Source organism: Phyllobates terribilis, unplaced genomic scaffold (assembly GCF_046119375.1).
Source record: "Phyllobates terribilis strain yellow unplaced genomic scaffold, ASM4611937v1 Scaffold_3__8_contigs__length_932513732, whole genome shotgun sequence".
Lineage (NCBI taxonomy): Eukaryota > Metazoa > Chordata > Amphibia > Anura > Dendrobatidae > Phyllobates > Phyllobates terribilis.
This window is the reverse complement of record NW_027362763.1, coordinates 624,471,852-624,496,120: the sequence shown is the minus strand read 5'-3', so window position 1 is coordinate 624,496,120 and position 24,269 is coordinate 624,471,852. Positions and strand designations below refer to the sequence as shown.

The following is a 24,269-nucleotide window of genomic DNA, read 5'->3' as shown; positions in this document are numbered from 1 at the left end:
CTGGCCGTGCACACTGTACAGAAGACACTGTTTAATGCTTTTGTGCTGTTTTGATGTGCAGACAATATGATGACATTTCAGTTTCAGGAGGCAGTAATCAAGACCCTAATATTTGGAAGACAGGAAGGTGAGGGTCCCAGTACTTCTGAAACTGATGGTGCCCATTTTATTCCAGGGCAATATTTTCCCCACGAAGTTCCTCAAACATCGAGGAAAGGAGTGGCACAGAAAAAGTGCTCCAAAAGGGGAATACGAAAGGACACAATTTACCATTGTGAAATCTGGCCCTTTTATTACTATAAAGCGAACCACACATCCACGTATTGTTACATTTTTGTTTTACGTTGTTAAGACAACACCCCTATTGTCCTCTGCACAACTTGCACATACCACTACATTATAGATTTATGCAACAGTAAAGCCAAAAGCATTATAATTGTGCCCCTAGATAAATTGCTTGAGGGGTATAGTTTCCAAAATGGGGTCAGTTGTGCGAGTTTTCCCCTGTTTTGGTACCTCAAAGGCTCTGCAAATGCAACCTGGCTCCCGGAAACTATTCCATCAAAGTCTGCGCTCCAAAACATCATCCTTCTATTTGAAGCTTGGTAGTTCACCCAAACACTAGTTTCCCACCACATATGGGGTATCTACACTACCGTTCAAAAGTTTGGGGTCACCCAGACAATTTTGTGTTCTTCATGAAAACTCATACTTTTATTTACAAATGTGTTGCAAAATGATTATTAAATATAGTCCAGACATTGACAAGGTTAGAAATAATGATTTTTATTAGAAACAATAATTTTCTCCTTCAAACTTTGCTTTCGTCAAAGAATGCTCCCTTTGCAGCAATTACAGCGTTGCAGACCTTTGGCATTCTAGCTGTTAATTTGCTGAGGTAATCTTGAGAAATTTCACCCCTATGCTTCCTGAAGCCCCTCCCACAAATCGGATTGGCTTGATTGGCACTTTTTGCGTACCATACGGTCAAGCTGCTCCCACAACAGCTCAATGGGGTTGAGATCTGGTGACTGTGCTGGCCACTCCATTAGATAGAATACCAGCTGTCTGCTTCTTCCCTAAATAGTTCATGCATAATTTGGAGGTGTGCTTTGGGTCATTGTCCTGTTGTAGGATGAAATTGGTGCCAATTAAGCGCTGTCCACAGGGTATGGCATGGCATTGCAAAATGGAGTGATAGCCTTCCTTATTCAAAATCCCATTTACCTTGTACAAATCTCCCACTTTACCAGCACCAAAGCAACCCCAAACCATCACATTACCTCCACCATGCTTGACAGATGGCGTCAGGCATTCTTCCAGCATCTTTTCAGTTCTGCGTCTCACAAATGTTCTTCTGTGTGATCTAAACACCTCAAACTTTGATTCGTCTGTCCATAAAACTTTTTTCCAATCTTCCTCTGTCCAATGTCTGTGTTCTTTTGCCCATATTAATCTTTTCCTTTTATTAGCCAGTCTCAGATATGGCTTTTTCTTTGCCACTTTGCCCTGAAGGCCAGCATCCCGGAGTCGCTTCTTCACTGTAGACGTTGACACTGGCGTTTTGCGTGTACTATTTAATGAAGCTGCCAGTGGAGGAGCTGTGAGGTGTCGATTTCTCAAACTAGAGGCTCTAATGTATTTGTCTTGTTGCTAAGTTGTGTAGCGGGTCCTCCCACTTCTCTTTCTACTCTGGTTAGAGCCTGTTTGTGCTCTCCTCTGAAGGGAATAGTACACACCGTTGTAGGAAATCTTCAGTTTCTTGGCAATGTCTCGCATGGAATAGCCTTCATTTCTAAGAACAAGAATAGACTGTCGAGTTTCACATGAAAGTTCTCTTTTTCTGGCCATTTTGAGAGTTTCATAGAACAAACAAATGTAATGCTCCAGATTCTCAACTAGCTCAAAGGAAGGTCAATTTTATAGCTTCTCAAATCAGCCAACCTGTTTTCAGCTGGGCTAACATACTTGTGCAAGGGTTTTCTAGGGTTTTCTAAACATCCATTAGCCTCCTTACACAGTTAGCAAACACAATGTAGCATTAAAACACTGGAGTGGTGGTTGTTGGAAATGGGCCTCTATACATCTATGGAGATATTGCAATAAAAACAAGACGTTTGCAGCTAGAATAGTCATTAACCACATTAACAATGTATAGAGTGTATTTCTGATTCATTTAATGTTATCTTCATTGAAAAAAATGTGCTTTTCTTTCAAAAATAATGACATTTCTAAATGACCCCAAACTTTTGAACGGTAGTGTACGTACTCATGAGAAAATTGCATGGGGTCACTTGTGTGGGGTTTCCACTATTTAGGAATTTGTGAAAAAAATGCCACTAAGTAATATATCTTTTCATGGAAAGGAGAGTCATTCTATTCAAAGAAGCATGATGTCAATTTGAACTTCTTCCAGATCTCCCTGTACACGTTCTAAAAACCTCTTACTATCATGAGGTCTTCCAGACATGGGAGATGTGCATATTTTAGAGTATTCTGATATATCCATTGCTGCTGATTTTGTTTGTGTGAAAACTGTATCACATACACTATGAATCAATTGAACTCTTAACAGACAGGTAATTTTTCAGCCAGATAAACATTTTGCTGAGCAATAGGTAGACTTTGATGTCAAAGCCAATGAGTCTGTTGATAACTGACAGTGACTGTTGTATTGTTAAAAGCATTTGTAAACTGAAAACTTATTGATCATCCATTATTTTAGCACAACTTCTAAGGTCTTCTTTTCTACAAATCTGCTCAGTTTAAGAAGCAAATGTGATTCATTTATTTTTATTTTTTTTGTAAAGGAAGAAAAAGTTGATATTGAAGACCAAAAGTTGCAGATACTTTGCAAAGCTATAAAGAGAGACACGTGAGTATCAATCAGTATTCCTTTTTATTACAATCACAGGTAACAAGGTAAGGCTGCGTGCCCACTATGCGTTTTTCAAGGTTTTTTGCCGCGGACTTTCCTCAGCGAAAACGCTTGGTAATACGTAACCCATGCGGAAAAATCCGCAGCATGTCCATTTTTGCGAAAACGCGGCGTAATTGCCACCATTGGCTTGAATTGAATCGCATAATATCCGCATGACTACATGTGCACATTCGGATATTATGCGTTTCAATGTGCGGATGGTACCCGGGTCTGGAGAAGAGGAGACTCTCATCCAGACCTCGTACCATAGCACCTGTTAAAAAAAAGAATTTAAAATAAAAAATAAACATCATACTCACCTTCTGATGGCCCGCGGTCTTCTCTCCGGTGCGTCCTGGCTCCCCGGTGGCTCGCGATGGTGTAAAAGGACCTTCCATGACTTCATTTAGTCATGTGACAGGGCACGCGGTCGCATGACCTGTCACATGACTAAATGACATCATGGAAGGTCCTTTTACACCACCGCGAGCCGCCCAAGACACCGGATGCACCAGAGAAGGAGACCGGGGGCCATCAGAAGGTGAATATAATGTGTTTTTGTTTTTTTACCATTCTTATTCTTTTTTTTAACTATTAACTTGATAACCCGCATGCAAAAATGCAAGTGAAGAACGCTTGACAAACGCTTCTACCTGGCAGGAAAAACTCATGTAAAATCCGCATGCTTTTTTCCTGCCAGGGAGATGCAGAAAAAATCCGCAGCATTTCTGCATCGTGGGCACTTAGCCTTAGGCTACACACAAAATGTTCTTTTGTTCAATCTTTGGAAATATACTGCTGCTGAATTGCTCCATGGTGCTAGCAGGCTGATGGGTAATTAAGTTGTGTGTGCTGCATGCGTATGTAAAAGTCATGTGCCAGATGCAGCCAAATACTGACTGTAGTACTTTGGAATGGAGCCTAAACTGAACATATACACTATTATAATGGATTTAACATTCATTAAAGACGTTGCCCGGTACTTTTTTTTAAATTGCCCAATGTATTCAGCATGTGGGCATAAGTATATTTGTAAATACCTTGTGTTGCTCATAATGCCTGTGAGCTGCGCTATCGGTGGCCGCTCACAGGCCTCATGTGACCCCGCACTGACGTCACGACAAGTGAAGCATGACTGCTGGGGTCCCCGCGGTGGCTGCTAGGTAGTGATCGGGGTTATTCCCCGCGTCACACCCAGCATCCACCGCGCTCTTTCCCAATGAATGGGGAGTGGGAGAGTGCGAGGTGGATGCCGGGTGTGACGCAGGGGAATAACCCAGCAGCCACCGGTGGAACGTGGAATAGGGACCCTCGGCTGCAGCCTGAACTTTTCGTGATGTCAGCGCTGGCTGCAGCTGGGGGTCATGTGATGTCAGTGATAGCGCCGCTCACAGGCATTAGCTGTCTGCAACACAAGGTATTTACAGAGATACTTATGCCCGCATGCTGAATACATTGGGCAACTTAAAAAAAAAAGTTCTGGACAACCCCTTTAAAGGACCACTCCAGCATTTTTTTTCAGTGCAGGAGGGGTCCCTGGCTCGGGTCTTATACTTATCCTCCGGCATCGTCGCCTTTTTTTCGGTGCCACTCCAGTCCTGCGAAGCCATCGCGTGATCGCAACTTCTGGCTGTCTCATACACTTGTATTTTGTTGTGAGCTCAGGCTCACTCCATGAAACACTGGAGCGATCAAAACCGATGAGAGCTGCGGTGATAAAAGGTAAAGATGTCTGCGGGTGAGTATAAGAGTAGGGTCAAGGACCTTAAATTAGAAGCACCACTCCAGCGTTAAAAGGAAAAAAAAATCGGTGGAGTGGTGCTTTACAGTTGGCAATCTTCTTTTACTCACTAGTGGTTTAGTAATCTGTACTTTTTTTTAAAGATTTAAAGAGACCGCATTCCTGAGTCTACCTCTGTGTGCAGCCAAGTGAGCCGATCTACGACTAATATATATATATATATATATATATATATATATATATATATATATATATATATATATATATATATATATATATATATATATATATATATATATATAGTGCCTACAAGTAGTATTCAACCCCCTGCAGACTTAGCTGGTTGACTCATGCGGAATTAACTTGGCATTGTGACATTTGTACTGTAGATCAGCCTGGAAGTGGGAAATGCCCTGCAGCAAATTTTTTTTTTTTTTTTTTTTTTTTTTTTAAACGTTAAAAGTTAATTCAGAGTGTCATTTATTATTCAACCCCTCAAACCACAAGAATTCTGTTTGGTCCCCCTAAAGTATTAAGAAGTAGTTCAGGCACCAAGAATAATGAGCTTCACATGTGTGGATTGAAGATCTCTTTTGCCAGCCTTTTCTGACTATTTAAGACCCTCCCCAAACTTGTGAACAGCACTCAGACATGGTCAACATGGGAAAGACAAAGGAGCATTCCAAGGCCATCAGAGACAAGATCGTGGAGGGTCACAAGGCTGGCAAGGGGTACAAAACCCTTTCCAAGGAGTTGGGCCTACCTGTCTCCACTGTTGGGAGCATCATCCGTAAGTGGAAGGCTTATGGAACTACTGTTAGCCTTCCACGGCCTGGACAGCCTTTGAAAGTGTCCTCCCGTGCCGAGGCCAGGCTTGTCCAAAGAGTCAAGGCTAACCCAAGGACAACAAGGAAGGAGCTCCGGGAAGATCTCATGGCAGTGGGGACATTGGTTTCAGTCAATACCATAAGTAACGTACTCCACCGCAATGGTCTCCGTTCCAGACGAGCTTGTATGGTACCTTTACTTTCAAAGCGTCATGTCAAGGCTCGTCTACAGTTTGCTCATGATCACTTGGAGGACTCTGAGACAGACTGGTTCAAGTTTCTATGGTCTGATGAGACCAAGATCGAGATATTTGGTGCCAACCACACACGTGACGTTTGGAGACTGGATGGCACTGCATACGACCCCAAGAATACCATCCCTACAGTCAAGCATGGTGGTGGCAGCATCATGCTGTGGGGCTGTTTCTCAGCCAAGGGGCCTGGCCATCTGGTCCACATCCATGGGAAGATGGATAGCACGGCCTACCTGGAGATTTTGGCCAAGAACCTCCGCTCCTCCATCAAGGATCTTAAGATGGGTCGTAATTTCATCTTCCAACAAGACAACGACCCAAAGCACACAGCCAAGAAAACCAAGGCCTGGTTCAAGAGGGAAAAAGTCAAGGTGTTGGAGTGGCCTAGTCAGTCTCCTGACCTTAACCCAATTGAAAACTTGTGGAAGGAGCTCAAGAATAAAGTCCACATGAGACACCCAAAGAACCTAGATAACTTGGAGAAGATCTGCATGGAGGAGTGGGCCAAGATAACTCCACAGACCTGTGCCGGCCTGATCAGGTCTTATAAAAGACTATTATTAGCTGTAATTGCAAACAAGGGTTATTCCACAAAATATTAAACATAGGGGTTGAATAATAATTGACCCACACTTTTATGTTTAAAATTTAATAAAATTCAACTGAGCAACATAACTTTTTGGTTTGTAAGATTTATGCTTCTATTCATAAAACCTACTCTCGTTTGCAGTTTGAAGGCTCTAACTTATTTGCATCTTATCAAACCAGCTAAATCTGCAGGGGGTTGAATACTACTTGTAGGCACTGTATGTGTATATGTATATATATATATATGTGTATATATATATATATATATATATATATATATATATATATATATATATATATATATATATATATATATATATATATATATATATATATATATATATATATATATATATATATATATGGATAGACAGATATACACACAAAGACACACTGGTACAGTTTCTGCCAAATTCCACAATACACTGTTCCAATTTATTATGCAAATAATATTTTCATGCATGATAATGCACCGTCTCATGCTGCACATAACACATCTGCATCTCTGGCTGATATGGGCATAAAAGGGGACAAACTTATGGTGTGGCACCCATGCCCATTTTTTTTTTTAAATATACTGTTATCATAGGCAGTTTGTACAAAAACCTTTCAATTGTACTCTAATAGTTATTTGACTGGAAAATTACAATGACTGCAATTCATATAGGTAATTTGGGAAAATCTGAGGAAAATATTTGCATAATAATTTGGAACACAGTGTAACAAAAGGAAGTAGTTTATGGTTCATGCAGACTGATTGGACACCCATTACAGATGGTGTATGGATTTAGGTGTGCGGTTTATAGAGCAAGAGGAACGAAGCTAGAAGCTATTAAATTTCATATATTTCATCCGAAAAGTAGGCAGGATTTGTAAAAATATACAAGCCTGTTACAAAATGGCCAAAACAATACAGTATATAAAATCATATAAAATAAAACGAAATAAAAGAAAAGTACCAAACCTGTGTCATGGAAATGATGCAGATTGTAGTAGAGGGAAGCGCTACTTTTTTTAATTGGAACAGTATAGCACCACAGCGAACTGTGTCTTCCAGGACTGGCAATGACAAAAACTCGAACTTGGTTTTATTAGATAAAAACCACGACCATATACTTCTCCTCAGTGAGCTCACATGTGGACTGGTCATGGGATGTGGTTAGGGTCCCAAAAATTAAGAGATCTACAACTTTCAAGGTATCTTTGCCCCTGCACATGTCAGGTGGCAGATATTAATGTCATACTTCCTATTATGATTTTTGATTTCCATAGATAGGAAACATGCATGAGTATATATGTATGTGTGTGTTTGTATAGATAGATATGATAAAAATCCGTCAGATTTTAATTTAGGACTGATGTGGCGAGCACACAGTGATGCAAGTCTATGCGTTGCGTTCGCAATGACGCCGAAAATATATCTGCTATAGCTATGGGATTTACTTCATTCAGAAAAAAAGCAATATTCATAACTTGGAAAGGAAAACAAAGGCGCTCAAAGCAGTCTGTTTGCAGTTTTGTGACATAGGGAAGCAAGTGTCATAAATCTGTTTCCTTCCACATTCTTCTGCCAGCTGTGCCTGGAGTTCGTGTCTGCTGTCCATCAGATAACCAACTTTAATTGTTTGCTCCAGTGGGGGAAGTCACCGCTGAATAACTGTTATTTGGAGGTCATACAGTTCTAGCCTTGCTTCAATATTCACTTATGAGAACGATGAGATGGCTTTATAGATTTTACAATGGTGTCTATGACACTTCGTTTAAAAGGTTTTGTTGGTGATGACCGTTTCAAGACGCCTCCAGTATGGAGAAACTAGTTGAATGCATTTCTCAGGAGCAATTTTGGTCCATTCTTCCATACATACTCTTCAAATCCTAAGGGTACGTGCACACTGTGCATTTTTTATGCTTTAAATCCGTGTGGAATCTGACCCCAAAATGCATTGGAAACCTTATCCCAGCATTTTGTAAGAGAATTTGCATTATCTGTGCACATGATCAGGAATTTTCTTGACAGGATTTCATGGGCGTTTAAATAAACAGCGTGTCCTTTCTTTGTGTGGCTTTGCCTGCATTTTTCCTACACAGTGTATTGGAAAAACACATGGCAAATCCGCAGGCAATGCACAAAAAACGCAACACAAACACTCTGAATTTCCGTAGCGTTTCTGATGCCAAGAGGTGCAGAACCTTGCAGAAACAGTGCAGAAATTTCTGCAAGCAAATACTGATCATGCGCACATACCTTAAAGGTTTTATGGGTTCCTTCAAGAAGCTCTGAGCTTTAGTTCCTTCCATAAAGTTCCTATTTGATTCAGGTCAGGTGATTGGCTGGGCCATTCTGTCAGCTTTATTTTCTTTCTCTGAAATCAATTGAGAGTTTTCTTCACTGCATGTTTGTGATCATTGTCTTGCTGAAATGTAAACTCTTGTTTCATCATTCTGGTGGAAGGCAGCAGATTTTTCTCACGAATGTCTCTGTACATTTGTCGATTCATCCTTTCTTCATTTATATGAAGTTTGCCAGTGCCGTATGCTGAAAAACAGCCAACACCATGATGTTCCCAATTCCAAACTTTTCTGTTGGTATAGTATTTTTGGGGTGATATGCAGTGTCTATTGGCTGCCAAACATGGTATGTATTATCACATTCAAAGAGTTACACGTGACCCTATTATGTCCCAGTGTTTCACAGACTTGTCTAAATGTTGTTGAGCAAACTTTAAACACGCTTGAACGTGCTTTTTGTTCAGCATCTTGCGTGGTGAGCATGCATAGTTTTTTTTTAACAATTGTACCTGCTGATTCCTGGTCTTTCTGTAGCTCTCCATGGGTGGTCTTTGGCTCTTAGATAACTCTTCTGATATTTCATTTCACTCCCCTGTCTGAAATCATGTGGGGAGCACCTGGTCGTGACTGATTTATGGTGAAATTATATTCTTTCCACTTCTGGATTATTGCCCCAACAGTGCTCACTGCAACCTTCAGTAGTTTAGAAATTCTTATGTTACCAGTGTTATCAGTATGTTTTGTAACAATAAGGTTGTGAAGGTTTTGTGACAGCTCTCTGGTTTTACCCATCATGAGATTTCTTTTTTGGCACCTTGTTAATGAGACACCTTTTTATAAACAGTTGAACCAGCTGATATTATTTTTTCACTACGTGACCGGATTGCTTTCTAATTACTGATTGATTTTAGCTGGTGTCAGGATTTTCCATGGCTTTTTGCATCTTTCTCCATGTGTTAAATACTTTTTTCCCTGAGTCATTTCTCATAATTACACATTTAATGTATGGACATTTATGGTTTGATCTTTTCTTGGATGGGTTGTTACTGACATCTTGTGAGAATTTCATGTCAATAGCACCCTTTAAATGTTATTTATATAGCACCATTAATTCCACAGTGCTTTTACAGACCTTATTGCCACTGTCCCCATTGGGACTCTCAATCTAGATTTCCCATCAGTATGTTTTTTCAATGTGGGAGGAAAGTAAAGCAACCGGAGGAAACCCACGCAAAGACGGGGAGAACATACAACCTCCTAGCAGATGTTGTCCTTTGTGGGATTTGAACCCAAGACCCCAGCGCTGCAAGGCTGTACCTTTTTATATATATTTACTTGAAAATTATTATTGCGCCATTTATTCCATGTCGTTTTACATGTGAAAAAGGGTTATACATACAAAAACATTTACTATGATCTTTAACAAAACTTGACGGCAACTGGTACAGGAGGAGCGAGGACCCTGCCCGTGAGGGCTCACAGTCTACAAGGGATGGGTGAGGATACAGTAGGTGGGGAGCAGTGAATATTCATTTTATTTAGCAGCTAAAGCTCCCCACACACAGTATGTATGTGTGTGTGTGTGTGTATATGTATGTATGTATGTATATATATATATATAATGTATGTATGTGTATATGTGTGTGTGTGTCTTATAGTCCGAAAAATACGGTGGGTGCGTGTATGTATATATGTGTTTACAAATATTTTTTTTGTTGACCCCGCAACGTTAGTAAGTACACCGCATGTTGGGAAGGGGTTAAAAGCAGTACAGAACCTCTGATTTTCTTGGTCAGAATTATTTTTTACTGTGCTAATGATATACGCAATATATGTACCTTTCTATTTTTAAATATAGCTATGTTTAATCGGTGTTTGCATGGGAACATTAGATATCTGATCTGCATTCTGGCCTTTTCTTGATCCTTTAAAATCCATATACACAGATTAAGGGAACACTAGCCATTATGTGGTATAAAAAAAAAACTAGGGAGAGTGACAAAAGCAAAGGAATACAAAAGAACAATAGTATACTGCTTAACAAAATTCTTTGTATCATTTTACAAAACGTAAGCAATAGCATTTAACAACCTTACATTCCTAGACTTGGCAATACGGCCTTGGGTTTTGTTTTTTTTCATATTGCTGTCATTCATTTTCTTGCGAGTAATTCTTACTGCATTAGGGATGGTCTTGCTTTCAAAGTGAAAGATTTACAGTTGAGCCCTGTAAAAAAAAAAAAAAAAAAAAAAAAAAAAAAAACTATTTGATCATGTAATACTCTGCAATATGTCGGTATGACACTGACTGTTTACCTACTAGACCCCTGTAGCACCACTCCATATAGAACAAAGTACATCTAAAGAATTAATCAAAGACAAACGGTCAAAATGCCCGATTAATGCAATGTGAACACATTCTGTATATAATTTCGTACATGTTTCTTTAATAACATTTATATCCTTTAAAAATGGTGGAAAGGCTTTGTAGGCAAAGTGTTATAAGCCAAATACAAAAGCTATGGCTGCAGTGCAGTCAGCTTAAGGGTGGGTATGATGAAACCAATTGGTAAAACACATTCAGCTGTTGAAATATATTTTTTTAAATCAAAACATTCTTATTGAGCAAAATTTGATAAAGATAATCATATTATAAAATTGAGTACAGTTTTGTATCATTCATTGTTAGTGACAAGAATACAATTGTCCATCCCACTCAACCTTCCTTTTCACCCATCTGAAGTCACATTTTAATATATTGAGTACAATATCTAGACAACGATTTAAACATGAGAAACCTACAGTAAGGTTTTTCATCTCTGAAATGGGTCATTATCCATGCAGATCTAATTTAAATATGACCTCTCTTTCCAGTACCTCCAACACCGCCGCTGGGCATTTAATCCAATCCTGACACTATTTACCAAATTTCACATTGGCGCACTATCTTTTTTCCATCAGAATGTTATTTAAGCAGCTCACAACCTCTTCCATTGACGGAGCAGTTCTTGCCAACCAGTGTTTAGCTATGGACTTTCTGGTCTGATAATACAGTATTTTAGCTATAGCCAGTTATAGTAGGGATAAGTTTCCAATGTCTCCCACATAGCCCAACACACTTTGGGGCTAAGAGATATTTGAATTTTAATGACCTCAAAAATCAATTTACCGAAAACCCAACCAAGTGCGAGCAGGACCGGAACATATGGACTAAATCTGCACCATCTTCTCTACAACGTGGGTAACAATCATCTGTCCTGAGGCCCATCCTATATACTTCTGGGTTCTTCATACTGTGTAAAATATCATCCCATTCCTCTGAAGTAATATGTTCCATATCCCTCTCCCAACTGGATTTAACTGCAGCCATAGGGTCTCCCAGGATTTTTAACAAGGAATTATGCATGAAAGATAGATGGCCTTTAGTACTTTTGGCATTTATCACAGAGTGCAGCACCCTATAAAAGGAGATGGATAGATCGGACATAGATTCTTGAGCTCTAATTGCGTGCCGTGATTGTAGTTGCTTGAAGAAATCAGAGTTGCACAGTTTAAAGTTCTGTTTTAAATGCTCAAATATGCAAAAATAACTCTCCTTATATATTTGATGTAAGTATCAATCCCCTCCTTTTCTATTCCCCAAAATCTTCCAAATATTGCAATTCCCTCAAACAGTGGTTATTCCAGATAGGGGTGCTCTTGGAATATTCTCCCATTTCCAACCATTTCTTACATGCCCACCAAGGGCAAGAATTAAAGTCCGGAAGCATCCCGGCTTGGACCTAAGCCTGCATGACTCTAATAATTCTACTAAATTACCCCTTTCACCTTCCTCCCTCAAGAAATTTTAGCACCTGCTCCATGTACACCTTCCAAAGCCCATGCTCTAAAATGTTGAAATTGAGAAGTTAGAAAATAGCCCCAATGTGTGGTAAGGCCAAAGCCCCCATATTTTTAGGTAGCTGTAGCTTCTCCAACTTTATACTAGGTATGCCCCTTTTCCAAACAAAGTCCCTGAAAATGTTATACATTTTTCTAAGCCATATTAAGCAGTACATAAAGAATGCTTAACATAAGGCACATTTTCATAAGTCATCCTTCCCAAGACAAAAAGCGGTAATTTCCCCCGTGGACTCAAGTTTAAGGGGATTCAATTGTTTGTCTTTCTTGTAATATATATTCCAAGATATTTAAATTTTGAGACTACTGGGACCATGAAAGAACTACTTAGTCCTGAGATGTCTTTATTGGCCAAGGGAAGTAGCACCGATTTTGACAAATTTATGGTCAATCTTGAGAAGGCCCCAAATCTCTCTAGTTCTCATTATAATTGGAAGCTAAATATTTATTTTAACAAATGGTAAGAGATTATCTGCATAGAGCAATCTGTTCTTCCTGATTCACAAATTTAAAGCCCTCTATTCCAGTATGTTGCCTAATACAGGCTAAGGCTATGTGCCCACGATGCAGAAATGCTGCTGATTTTTTCCTGCCAGGTAGAAGCGTTTGTCAAGTTTTTTTGCATGCATTTCTGCATGCGGGTTATCAAGCGCTTTTCCAAGTGATTTTAGCATCACTTGGAAAAGTACTTGACAACTTGGTTACACTGTAGAAATCCATGGAAAAAAAATAAATAAATAAAATAATTTAAAATAAAAAATAAAGATTATACTTATCTTTCGATGGCTCCTCAGCGATGCGTCCGGTCTGTTGTATGGGTCGCGGTGGTGTGAAAGGACCTGCCGTGACGTCATTTAGTCATGTGACAGGACGTCGGCGGTTGCGTGACCTGTCACATGACTGAATGACGTCATCGCAGGTCCTTAAACACCACCGCGACCGATACAACAGACCGGACGTAGCGGAGAAAACACCGGGGGTCATCGGAAGGTAAGTATAATCTTTATTTTTTTACCATTCTTATTCTTTTTTTTTTTACTATTACTTGGTCACACTATATATATATATATATATATATATATATATATATATATATATATATATATATATATATATATATATATATATATATATATATATCTATATATCTATCCATGCCGGTTGCATGGATTTATATAGTGTTAACAAGTTGTCAAGCACTTTCCAAGTGATGCTAAAATTGCTTAGAAAAGCGCTTGATAGGCTGTGTGCCCACGTAGCATTTTTCAAGCGTATATGCTGCGGAATTTCCGCAGCGTAAACGCTTGAAAAACGCATGTATATCCGTACCCCATGTTCCCCAATGGCATTCCACAATGTCAATGCCCATGCTGCGGATTTTTCCGCAGCGTTTATGCTACGTTCAAAAATCCGCAGCATGTCATTTAATTTTGCGTTTCCGCATGCAGAATTGCCTTTGTCCAATGCATAAAAAACGCAAGGCAATTCCGCATGTGGAAAACGCGTGATAAACGCGCGAAAAATGCGCGATAAACGCGTGCGGAATTCCACATGCGTTTTTCCGGGAGAGGACTTGCAGAAATGAAGCAGAAATTTTCTGCTTCATAAATGCAACGTGGGCACATAGCCATAACCCACATGCAGAAATGCATGCAAAAACGCTTGACAAACGCTTCTACCTGGCAGTAAAAACGCATGTAAAATCCGCATGTGTTTTTCCTGCCAGGGAGAAGCGTAAAAAATATGCAGCATTTCTGCATCGTGGGCACATAAGGGTGACAATGGGCTACCCTGTCTCGTTCCCCTGTGAAGCTCAAGGTTTCCAGAAACCTCTCCATTTGCTCTTATTTTAGTGGTTGGTGATTTATACATCAGCATAACCCATTTTATAAAGTTAGGACCAAACCCCATTTTCTTTTACACAGCCCAAATATAACCCCATTTGACACTATCATATGCTTTGTTGACTTCTAAGGATAAGACTCCCTCTCGACTACGATCCACAGGTGCCGCTTGCAAATTAAAAAAAAAGGCTTTGTGCGTTTTATAGCAGTAGACTTAGAGGGCATGAAGCCAGCCTGGTCTGGATGAATTACTGATTCAATAACCGTACTTGGTCGGGATGCAAGAATTTTAGTCAATATCTTAACATCTGTTGTCAGCAGTGACATAGTCCTGTATGAGTCCGGAGGTTCTCTTTTTTTGGGGGGGGGGGCTGAAAAACAATTACCGCATCATAGAACGACTTTGATAACACCCCCTGATTAAAGAAAGAAAGTATTATTAATCATTTCAAGGTAGTTTGTTAGCAATTCTTCCTCAAAATGTTGTGAGATTTTCCCTTGATCCCCCTTTGCACCTGATGTGAGCAGTGCAGAGCTAACCCTTTAGGCACCCTTTTAAAGCAGTGGCTCTCAACCTGTGGTGTGTGCACCGTGTCACATGTTGAGTGGATCCACAGAGGTAGTGGAAAAAAAGGGATTGGTCTAACGCCTTCTGCGTGACAGGGAGAGCAGCCCCCGCTACAAAAAAAATACTGGGCACATTGCTCAGCTCATTACTGTATTATGATGTTATGGGCTTCCATTAGTGGTGGGTGAGGAGCATTCTGGGTAGACATGATCTTTGTCCTCCCAATGTTCCTCTGTGAGTTGATCACTACTGCGAAGGCCACGTTCACATGTAAAGTATTTTACATCCGTATTTACAAGCCAAAACCAGAGTGGTTGAAAAATGCAGAAGTGGTGACTTGTTTTAAACTTTTCATCTGATTGTTCCACTCCTGGTTTTGGTTTATGAATACAGAAGCAAAATAATGGCCAAATACTGTAGGTGGCCTAAATACTGATCTACTAATAGCCAACAGGTAATAAATCTCTATTACCAGTTATCTGCATAAAGAGGAATGCAGGAACAAAACAGATTTTATGTGTTTGTTCCAAACAAAATGAATGTGAAAATTTAAAATCATGTAAAAAAAATTAAAAAAAGACACCTTCCCCACTTACTTGCACAGTAACTGATTATTCTCTGTGACATGGATGCCTATAATATTGTGTCCATATCACTGAATATATTGGTTAAAATGCTTATACCCATTTGTGTTCTTACTCCAACAATAACATTTTCAGTCCATGGGCGCTTTGCGCTTGTTTAAGCCTTGTTCAGATCTGCATTGGGTCCTTTAATTGCTGATTCAGCCAAACATGATATACTTGGACATCATTGAAACCTGACGGCCCACATTAGTGTCAGTGAGGTCCATCATGCATTGTTGGTGTCTCTTATGATACTGATCTGTCTCTAGCTATCAATCATCAAACACTGGTCTATTCCTGCTAGGATAACATAAAGGGGCATCAGAGTGGGAGAGACTGAGCAGCTTAAAATTATTAGAATAACCTGTCCTTTTTTTTTTTTTTTTTTTTTTTAACAGGTGGTCTACTCTAGATGGGAAAGATGACCCAATTGAAGCGGCTAAAGACTCGATTTATGTTAAAGTGCTCCAGTTATTAAATAAAGGTGCATATAAATATAGTATCAATTGACAAGTGACTTTCTAATTCGGTGCAATACTGGAATACATAAAAGGCAGAGTTCTTCTTGGCACATCATGTTTGGACAGTAATATGGGTTTAGCAACTTACTCGCCTTTTATTTGGTTTTGTGGTGAATTCAGCAACCTCCATTGTGGGTGTGGGTAGTTGAAGTAGGACACCATTCTTCAGTTCAAGGAATAATGAAGTCTTAGCCTCAAGGAAACAAAACGTTTCCAGATATACCCTGAAATACACTGCTCAAAAAAAATAAAGGAAACACTCAAATAACACATCCTAGATCTGAATGAATGAAATATTCTCATTGAATACTTTGTTCTGTACAAAGTTGAATGTGCGGACTACAAAATCACACAAAAATCATCAATGGAAATCAAATTTATTAACCAATGGAGGCCTGGATTTGGAGTCACCCCCAAAATTAAAGTGGAATAACACACTACAGGCTGATCCAACTTTTGATGTAATGTCCTTAAAACAAGTCAAAATGAGGCTCCGTATTGTGTGTGACCTCCACGTGCCTGTATGACCTCCCTACAACACCTGGGCATGCTCCTGATGAGGCTGAGTATTGTGTGTGGCCTCTACGTGCCTGTATGACCTCCCTACAACGCCTGGGCATGCTGCTGATGAGGCTCAGTATTGTGTGTGGCCTCCACGTGCCTGTATGACCTCCCTACAATGCCTGGGCATGCTCCTGATGAGGCTGAGTATTGTGTGTGGCCTCCACGTGCCTGTATGACCTCCCTACAACGCCTGGGCATGCTCCTGATGAGGCTCAGTATTGTGTGTGGCCTCCACGTGCCTGTATGACCTCCCTACAACGCCTGGGCATGCTCCTGATGAGGTTGAGTATTGTGTGTGGCCTCCACGTGCCTGTATGACCTCCCTCAACGCCTGGGCATGCTCCTGATGAGGTTGCGGATGTGCTCAATCGTATCCAGGTCTGGGGAACGGGCGGGCCAGTCCATAGCTTCAATGCCTTCATCTTACAGGAACTGCTGACACACTCCAGCCACATGAGGTCTGGCATTGTCCTGCATTAGGAGGAACCCAGGGCCAACCGCACCAGCATATGGTCTCACAAGGGGTCTGAGGATCTCGTCTTGGTACCTAATGGCAGTCAGGCTACCTCTGGCGAGCACATGGAAGACTGTGCGGCCCTACAAAGAAATGCCACCCCACACCATTACTGACCCACTGCCAAACCGGTCACGCTGAAGGATGTTGCAAGGCAGCAGATCGCTCTCCACGGCGTCTACAGACTCTTTCACTTCTGTCACATGTGCTCAGTGTGAACCTGCTTTCATCTGTGAAGAGCACAGTGCGCCAGTGGCAACTTTGCCAATCCTGGTGTTCTGTGGCAAATGCCAAGCGTCCTGCATGGTGTTGTGTTGGGCTGTGAGCTCAACTCCCATCTGTGGACGTCGGGCCCTCATACCACCCTCATGGAGTTGGTTTCTAACCGTTTGTGCAGACACATGCACATTTGTGGCCTGCTGGAGGTCATTTTGCAGGGTTCTGGCAGTGCTCCTCCTGTTCCTCCTTGCACAAAGGTGGAGGTAGCGGTCCTGCTGCTGGGTTGTTGCCCTCCTACGGCCCCCTCCACGTCTCCTGGTGTACTGGCCTGTCTCCTGGTAGCGCCTCCAGCCTCTGGACACTACGCTGACAGACACAGCAAACCTTCTTGCCACAGCTCGCATTGATGTGCCATCCTGGATGAGCTGCACTACCTGAGCGACTTCTGTGGGTTGTAGAGTCCGTCATATGCTACCACGAGTGTGAAAGCACAACCAACATTCAAAAGTGACCAAAACATCAGCCAGAAAGCATTGGTACTGAGATGTGGTCTGTGGTCCTCACCTGCAGAACCACTCCTTTATTGAGGGTGTCTTGATAATTGCCAATTATTTCCATCTTGTTTATTCCATTTGCACAACAGCATGTGAAATTGATTGTCAATCAGTGTTGCTTCCTAAGTAGACAGTTTGATGTCACAGAAGTTTGATTTACTTGGAGTTATATTCTGTCGTTAAACTGTTCCCTTTATTTTTTTGAGCAGTGTATATTCCCCAAACTGCACTGTTAGGCCCACGATGCAGAAATGCTCTGGATTTTTTCCTGAGCTTTTCTGCATCTCCCTGGCAGAAAAAACGCATGCGGATTGTCCATGCGGATTGTCCATGCGGATTGTCCATGCGGATTGTCCATGCGGATTGTCCATGCGGATTGTCCATGCGGATTGTCCATGCGGATTGCACATGCGGATTGCACATGCGGATTGCACATGCGGATTGCACATGCGTTTTTCCTGCCAGGGATGTGAAGCGTTCTTCACATGCATTTCTGCATGCGGGTTGACAAGCGCTTTCCAAGCGATTTTAGCATCACTTGGAAAGTGCTTGACAACTTGGTCACACTATATAAATCCATGCAAACGGCATGGATTTATATACGGTGAACGAAAGAATGGTAAAAAATCAAAAAATAAATCTATACTTACCTTCTGATGGTCCCCGGAGTCTTTATTCGCTCTGTCCTGGCTGCCGGCAGCTCGCGGTACACTACACTGAAGGACCTGCCGTCACATGTCTATGACGTCAGCGCAGGTCCTTCAGTCCACCGCGATCTGCCGGCAAGCGAAGACAAGCACACCGGGGGCCATCAGAAGGTAAATATAATATTTATTTTTTATTTTATTCTTTTTTTCACAGGTTGTATGGTACCCGGGTCCGGAGGAGAGTCTCTTGTCCTCCAGACCCGGGTACCATCTGCACATTGAAACGCTTGGATTCCGCATGTACAGATGCAGTGATGCGTAATCCATGCATTTCAATGCAAGTCAATGGCGGCAAAAAAACGCAGCGCTTCCGCAAAATAATTGGTACTGCTGCCTTTTTTTCCGCAATGATAATCCGCAGTGGAAATTTCCGCAGCATATGCACAGCACATGCGGATCATCATTGGGGAACATGGCAGGCCTTCTACCATGCGTTTTTTAAGCGTTTATGCAGCGGAATTGCCGCTGCGGAAACGCTAAAAAAAAACCCATCGTGGGCACACAGCCTTACATGAAAGCTAATAAAACTTTATTATTCCTTGGACATTTGCACTTTCTTTTTTACCACCTAAAAAGTGATTGCACTAAGCCTGTATTTTTGAGCAGTGACTATCTGAATCTATTTTCATCTGCAACTAATATTTTCATGGATTTTAGATATTTTGGTTAAACCAGTCATTATTCAGAAATACCAAATTATGCTAAAGGCTCTATTGTGACCAAGTGAGTAGAAGAAATATGCTGCATACTGGTTGTTTATTTCCAAGCTTTACTCTGGTCATGTATTTAAATAAAAGGAACATGGCCGATAACATTAATGTTTCTAAGATTTTAAGGAAATATGGTACTACACGTGTCAGTAAGGCTATGTTCACACATGTTGTATTTTGCTGCATATTTTGCAACAGATTTTTATGCACATTTTCAGCTGTCTAGCAGAACCAGCAAAGTCTATGAGAAACAAGAATTCTCTGTTCACACATGTTGCTCTTTGTTTGCTGCATATTTTCTACCTTGGTTGTGTTTTTGGAAAATGGAGCATGTCACGGCTTTCAGCGTTTTGCATCATTTTTTCACCCATAGGAAGTAATAGGTGCGTTTTTGCAGTTGTTTTCTTTTACCACCCATGTTTATTCAGCATTTTTTTAGTGTCTTTGATGGCAAAATAGAATGGGTTCTTTTTTTTCACTTAACTTTATGTACATGCCTAAATAGACAGAAGAACAGTGAAAAAAATGCAGGAAAACCTGCATTTTTGACGCAACCATTTTCCTGCTAGAGAAAAGTTGTCAGCAGATTTAGCTGCAGAAAAAAACACAACATGTGTGAACATAGCCTGACTAAAGGGATTACTAGACAGTTCATTAAATGTTTTCTTTTGCACATAAAAAGTAGTATCTCTAAATTGTGTTTAGTGTAATCTATATGATTGTATTAGGCAGAGTTCACTTGTATAGAATCTGCAGAGATCTCATTACATTTTCCTGTAGATTCACTGTAAATTGAATCTCTATATTAAGTTGGTAAAATCTGTAGTAAAAATCCACAATTTTATGGAAGATCCTCAGCAACACTTGTTGTTTTTTTTGTTTTGTTTTTTTGCTACATAGAGATGAGGTTTTTAGTACTTATTTTGTGCAGTGTGGCATCTAATAATAAATCCACAGTGTTTGAGCTCATTCTTGGGGTCACTTGGGGAATCTTCAGCTTCTATATTATATTTTTTAGCTTGTATGCCGATGATAGATCGTACAGAGCGGCTAATGCGACAATCAGTGGGGAATAAACACTGTTCAATCTAATCATCAACTACTAAATTTAAATGGATTTAAAAGGTTTTTCCCACGAACGGAAGTTCATTTTAATCAATAAATCTTGGAATAATAGTAACTTCCACAATTGGATGTGTTTAAGGCTGCGTGCCCACGATGCGTTTTTTAAGCGTTTCCGCAGCAGCAAATTTCCGCTGCGGATTATCATTGCAGAAAAAAACACAGCACTACCAATTTTGCGGAAGCGCTGCGTTTTCGCCGCCATTGACTTGCATTAGATCGCATGGATTACGCATCACTGCAGCTGTGCATGCGGAATCCATGCTTTTCAATGTGCGGATGGTACCCGGGTGTGAAGGGGAGGAGAGTCTCCTCCGGACCCGGGTACCATAGAACCTGTAAAAAAAAGAATAAAATAAAAAATAAACATTATATTTACCTTCTGATGGCCTCCGCTGCACTCGTCCTTTCATGCCGGCAAATCGCGATGGACTGGAGGACCTGCGCTGACGTCATAGTCATGTGACTGGTCACGCGACGCTGACGTCGGTAGGTCCTTCAGTTTACCGCTGCCGGCAAGGGAGAACGGAGGGAAGCAAGACACCGGGGGCCATCAGAAGGTAAGTATATATTTATTTTTTACCATTCTTTTACGGTCACACTATATAAATCCATGCCGGTTGCATAGATTTATATAGTGTGACCAAGTCGTCACAAGCACTTTCCAAGTGATGCTAAAATCGCTTGGAAAGCGCTTGTCAACCCGCATGCGGAAATGTCAGTGAAGAACGCTTCACATCCGCATGTCCCTGGCAGGAAAAACGCATGTACAATCCGCATGCACAATCCGCATGCGTTTTTTTCTGCCAGGGAGATGCAGAAACGTTCAGGAAAAAATCCTGAGCATTTCTGCATCGTGGGCACATAGCCTAAATAAAATGTTCCTGTGCTGAGATAATCTTATAAATGTTCCCCTGCTGTGTACTGTGTAATGTCTGCGTCTGATCATGAAGGAACATGGTGTCTGATCATACCACAGCTCCTGGGCAGGGAGGAAGCACAGGAGTATACAGACATTACAGCAGGGGAGCACAGCTGATTCTTTTTGTGAGGTAAAACATTTCCCTGCCTCTTTTTAAAGGGAATGTGGCACCCCCTTGGGTGATATCAGACCTCTACTATGGGCAAACAGGTGATAGAAAAGTAAATCCATACTTGCCTGTATGGCCCATAGCAGAGGTCTGATTGCAGAGAAATCTGGTTCTATAAGGTCTGTTATCCAGAGGCTTGGCGTCTGGGGGACTCCAAGCAAACCCCTCCTATCTGCTTACTATTCCCCTAAATCGTCGCCTCTGTGCTAAATTATCATATCCCCCCCCCCCTCCCCTGCTCTGCCTACCCTCCCGCACATGCGCAAAGCGCCACTCCCATGGAGCGAGCTTTGTTTCCCTCCAGCCCCCTTTGGGTTGCGTAGTGCCAGCAGAGCAGAAGTCTGTGACTCACCATCGTTTGCGCAATACAAGGCTGTGGCGCAGTACGCAGCCAAACGGGGCCGGAGGGAAACAAAGCGCGCTCCATGGGTGCGGCACTTTGCGCATGCGCTGGAGGAGGCAGAGCAGGGCACGTCACAGGGCCCTGTGACGTGCAGGGGAGGGGGGAATATGGTAATTTAGCACAGAGGCGGCGATTTAGGGGAATAATAAGCAGATAGGAGGGGTTTGCTTGGCGTCCGGGGGACGCCAAGCCTCTGGAAAACAGATTTTATAAAACCAGATTTCTCTGCAATCAGACATCTGTTATGGGCCATACAGGTATGTATAGATTTACTTTTCTGTCACCTGATTGCCCATAGTGGAGGTCTGATATCGCCCAGTGAGGTGACATATTCCCTTTAAACAATGTTTTACTTCAAAGAAAGAATCAGTTGTGATCCCGTGCTGTAATGTCTGTATACTCTTTTGCTTCCCCCCCTGCCCAGAAGATGTGGTATGATCAGACCATGTTCCTGCACGGCCAGACACAGCCATTACACAGTACACAGCAGGGGAACATTTATAAGATTATCTCAGCACAGGAACATTTTATGTAAATACATTCAGTTGTGGAACTTATTATTATTAGGGTTTGGAGTTTTCCCACAAACAAAGGTTCAAGTGTTAACTCAGTGACACTACTCGGCAGCATCATTTCCTCAGAATATGTTTGTAGATTTTATGTATTCTATAGTACAAGTGTACCGCCAGTTGCTCCTTTCATACTTAATCCACTGCTTCTGCTTCCACAGGTAAATACCTGAAAGATTACCTCCCTGATGTAAGCATGCTGCTGCAGTCCCGTGAACTTGACAACTTAAAGACAGATCGCTGCTTTGAGTTTGTTCTGAAAGCAAACTATGAATATTATTCAAAACAACTTGAGTAACTGATTTGTAGATTATTCACCTTTTGTACACTTTTTTTTGTGTTTATTAAAATTTGCTTATAGTAACATTGTCTTCTCTATATATATATAAAATATAGCCATAAAGGCATAAACTGCAAATCATTTTTACAGGAATTGTGAGAGAATATAATTTTTCATTGCGTCTTCTGGACACGGATTATACTTTTCCTTAAGTGCTTTTATAATCAAGGGATTTCTCCAGAGTTTATCAACCTGACCTGTATTTCTCCCTAGGCACACAGAAATGATCAAACCTTATGACTATAACGCGGATTATGGTTTCTACATTTTTATTGCTTGTAATATTTATCATACGTCCCTTACAATACCATACATTGTTTTCCTGTCTGCTCCTCGTGTTCTCTTCAAAGTTAAATTGGGAATTTAAGGAAAAAGTATTCGAACATTATACATAAAACACTTACCTTTCTAATGCAGGAACGAGACATATCTACATTGGATGTGCCTGCTTCCATTGATGCTGCATACCTTAGATGTGGGTCTTGCTTGCATTTTTTTCCTTTAGCTTTGGCAAAGGGCCTGATAAAACAACTTGATCCAACAGCTGAGAAGGTCACAAGTTAAATTAGTTGACTTGAATCCAGTTTGCAGTTTAAAAAGTCCAAATATTTCTTGCATACCCTCCTCCCCTTTAGTTCTCCACTCAGACATCCCGCTAGCTGAACATGTTTGGAAGAATACTTGTATCTAACTTATTAAGGGAACAGAGACTGCAACCTTAAAGCAGAATAGTCCTGAATTAAATTTGGCCTGCTTCTCTTCTGCAGATGTCAAAATAGCAAATGTTCCTCAACAACTTTGCACCAGAACGGTACTAAAAATTGGTGCCTCTCATACTGGTGTACTTTGTAACTACTGCGAGTGATACAAAAAATGGGGATCATCTATGATTGAGGGTCCATTAGAATATCAGTAAATTATATGATTGTGTAATGTAAGAAAGCTTTATACTAAACTGTTACTCAAGTAACATATTTTTACACATCTTCACTGGCGTAAATATAGTATAAAAAAAAATCCTGAAATGGTAATGATTTTAACATGTTTTACAACCCCAATTCCAAAAAACTTGGTATGCTGTGTAAAATGTAAAGAAAACAAGAATGCAATGAATATTTTATTCACAACATAACTTCTTATATGTGTTTGTTAAAACTAGTGATGAGCGAGCACTAAAATGCTCGGGTACTCGTTGCTCGGGTCGAGCACATTGGAATACTCGGGTGCTCGACCCGAGCAACGAGCCCAATGTAAGTCTATAGGAAACTCGAGCATTTTTCAGGCAGCTCCCCCCCCAGCGTTCTGCAGAGGGCCTAAAAATTGCCCAAATCGATGGGAACAGTACTCAAATTACATGGGAACAGCATGGGGCATGTCTGACTCCCAGGTCACTGCTGTA

The 24,269-nt window shown here is 41.0% G+C and overlaps 1 protein-coding gene and 1 long non-coding RNA gene across 2 annotated transcripts in view; one reads left to right on the top strand and one right to left on the bottom strand.

The window, feature by feature from the left end:
- NUP133 (nucleoporin 133) overlaps positions 1–22,843 on the top strand; it is a 326,459-nt gene extending 303,616 nt beyond the window's left edge. Inside the window, exons 24-26 of the mRNA XM_073671535.1 lie at positions 2,811–2,875; positions 15,955–16,040; positions 22,692–22,843. Of these exons, the coding sequence (XP_073527636.1) occupies positions 2,811–2,875; positions 15,955–16,040; positions 22,692–22,828 (288 nt within the window). The 3' untranslated portion in view covers positions 22,829–22,843. The remainder of the gene's footprint in view (positions 1–2,810; positions 2,876–15,954; positions 16,041–22,691) is intronic.
- LOC141257239 (uncharacterized) overlaps positions 1–23,428 on the bottom strand; it is a 128,883-nt gene extending 105,455 nt beyond the window's left edge. Inside the window, exons 1-2 of the long non-coding RNA XR_012318041.1 lie at positions 23,275–23,428; positions 10,716–10,845 (exon numbers count right to left, since the gene is read on the bottom strand). This is a non-coding gene — a long non-coding RNA (uncharacterized lncRNA). The remainder of the gene's footprint in view (positions 1–10,715; positions 10,846–23,274) is intronic.
- Positions 23,429–24,269: the final 841 nt, after the last annotated feature.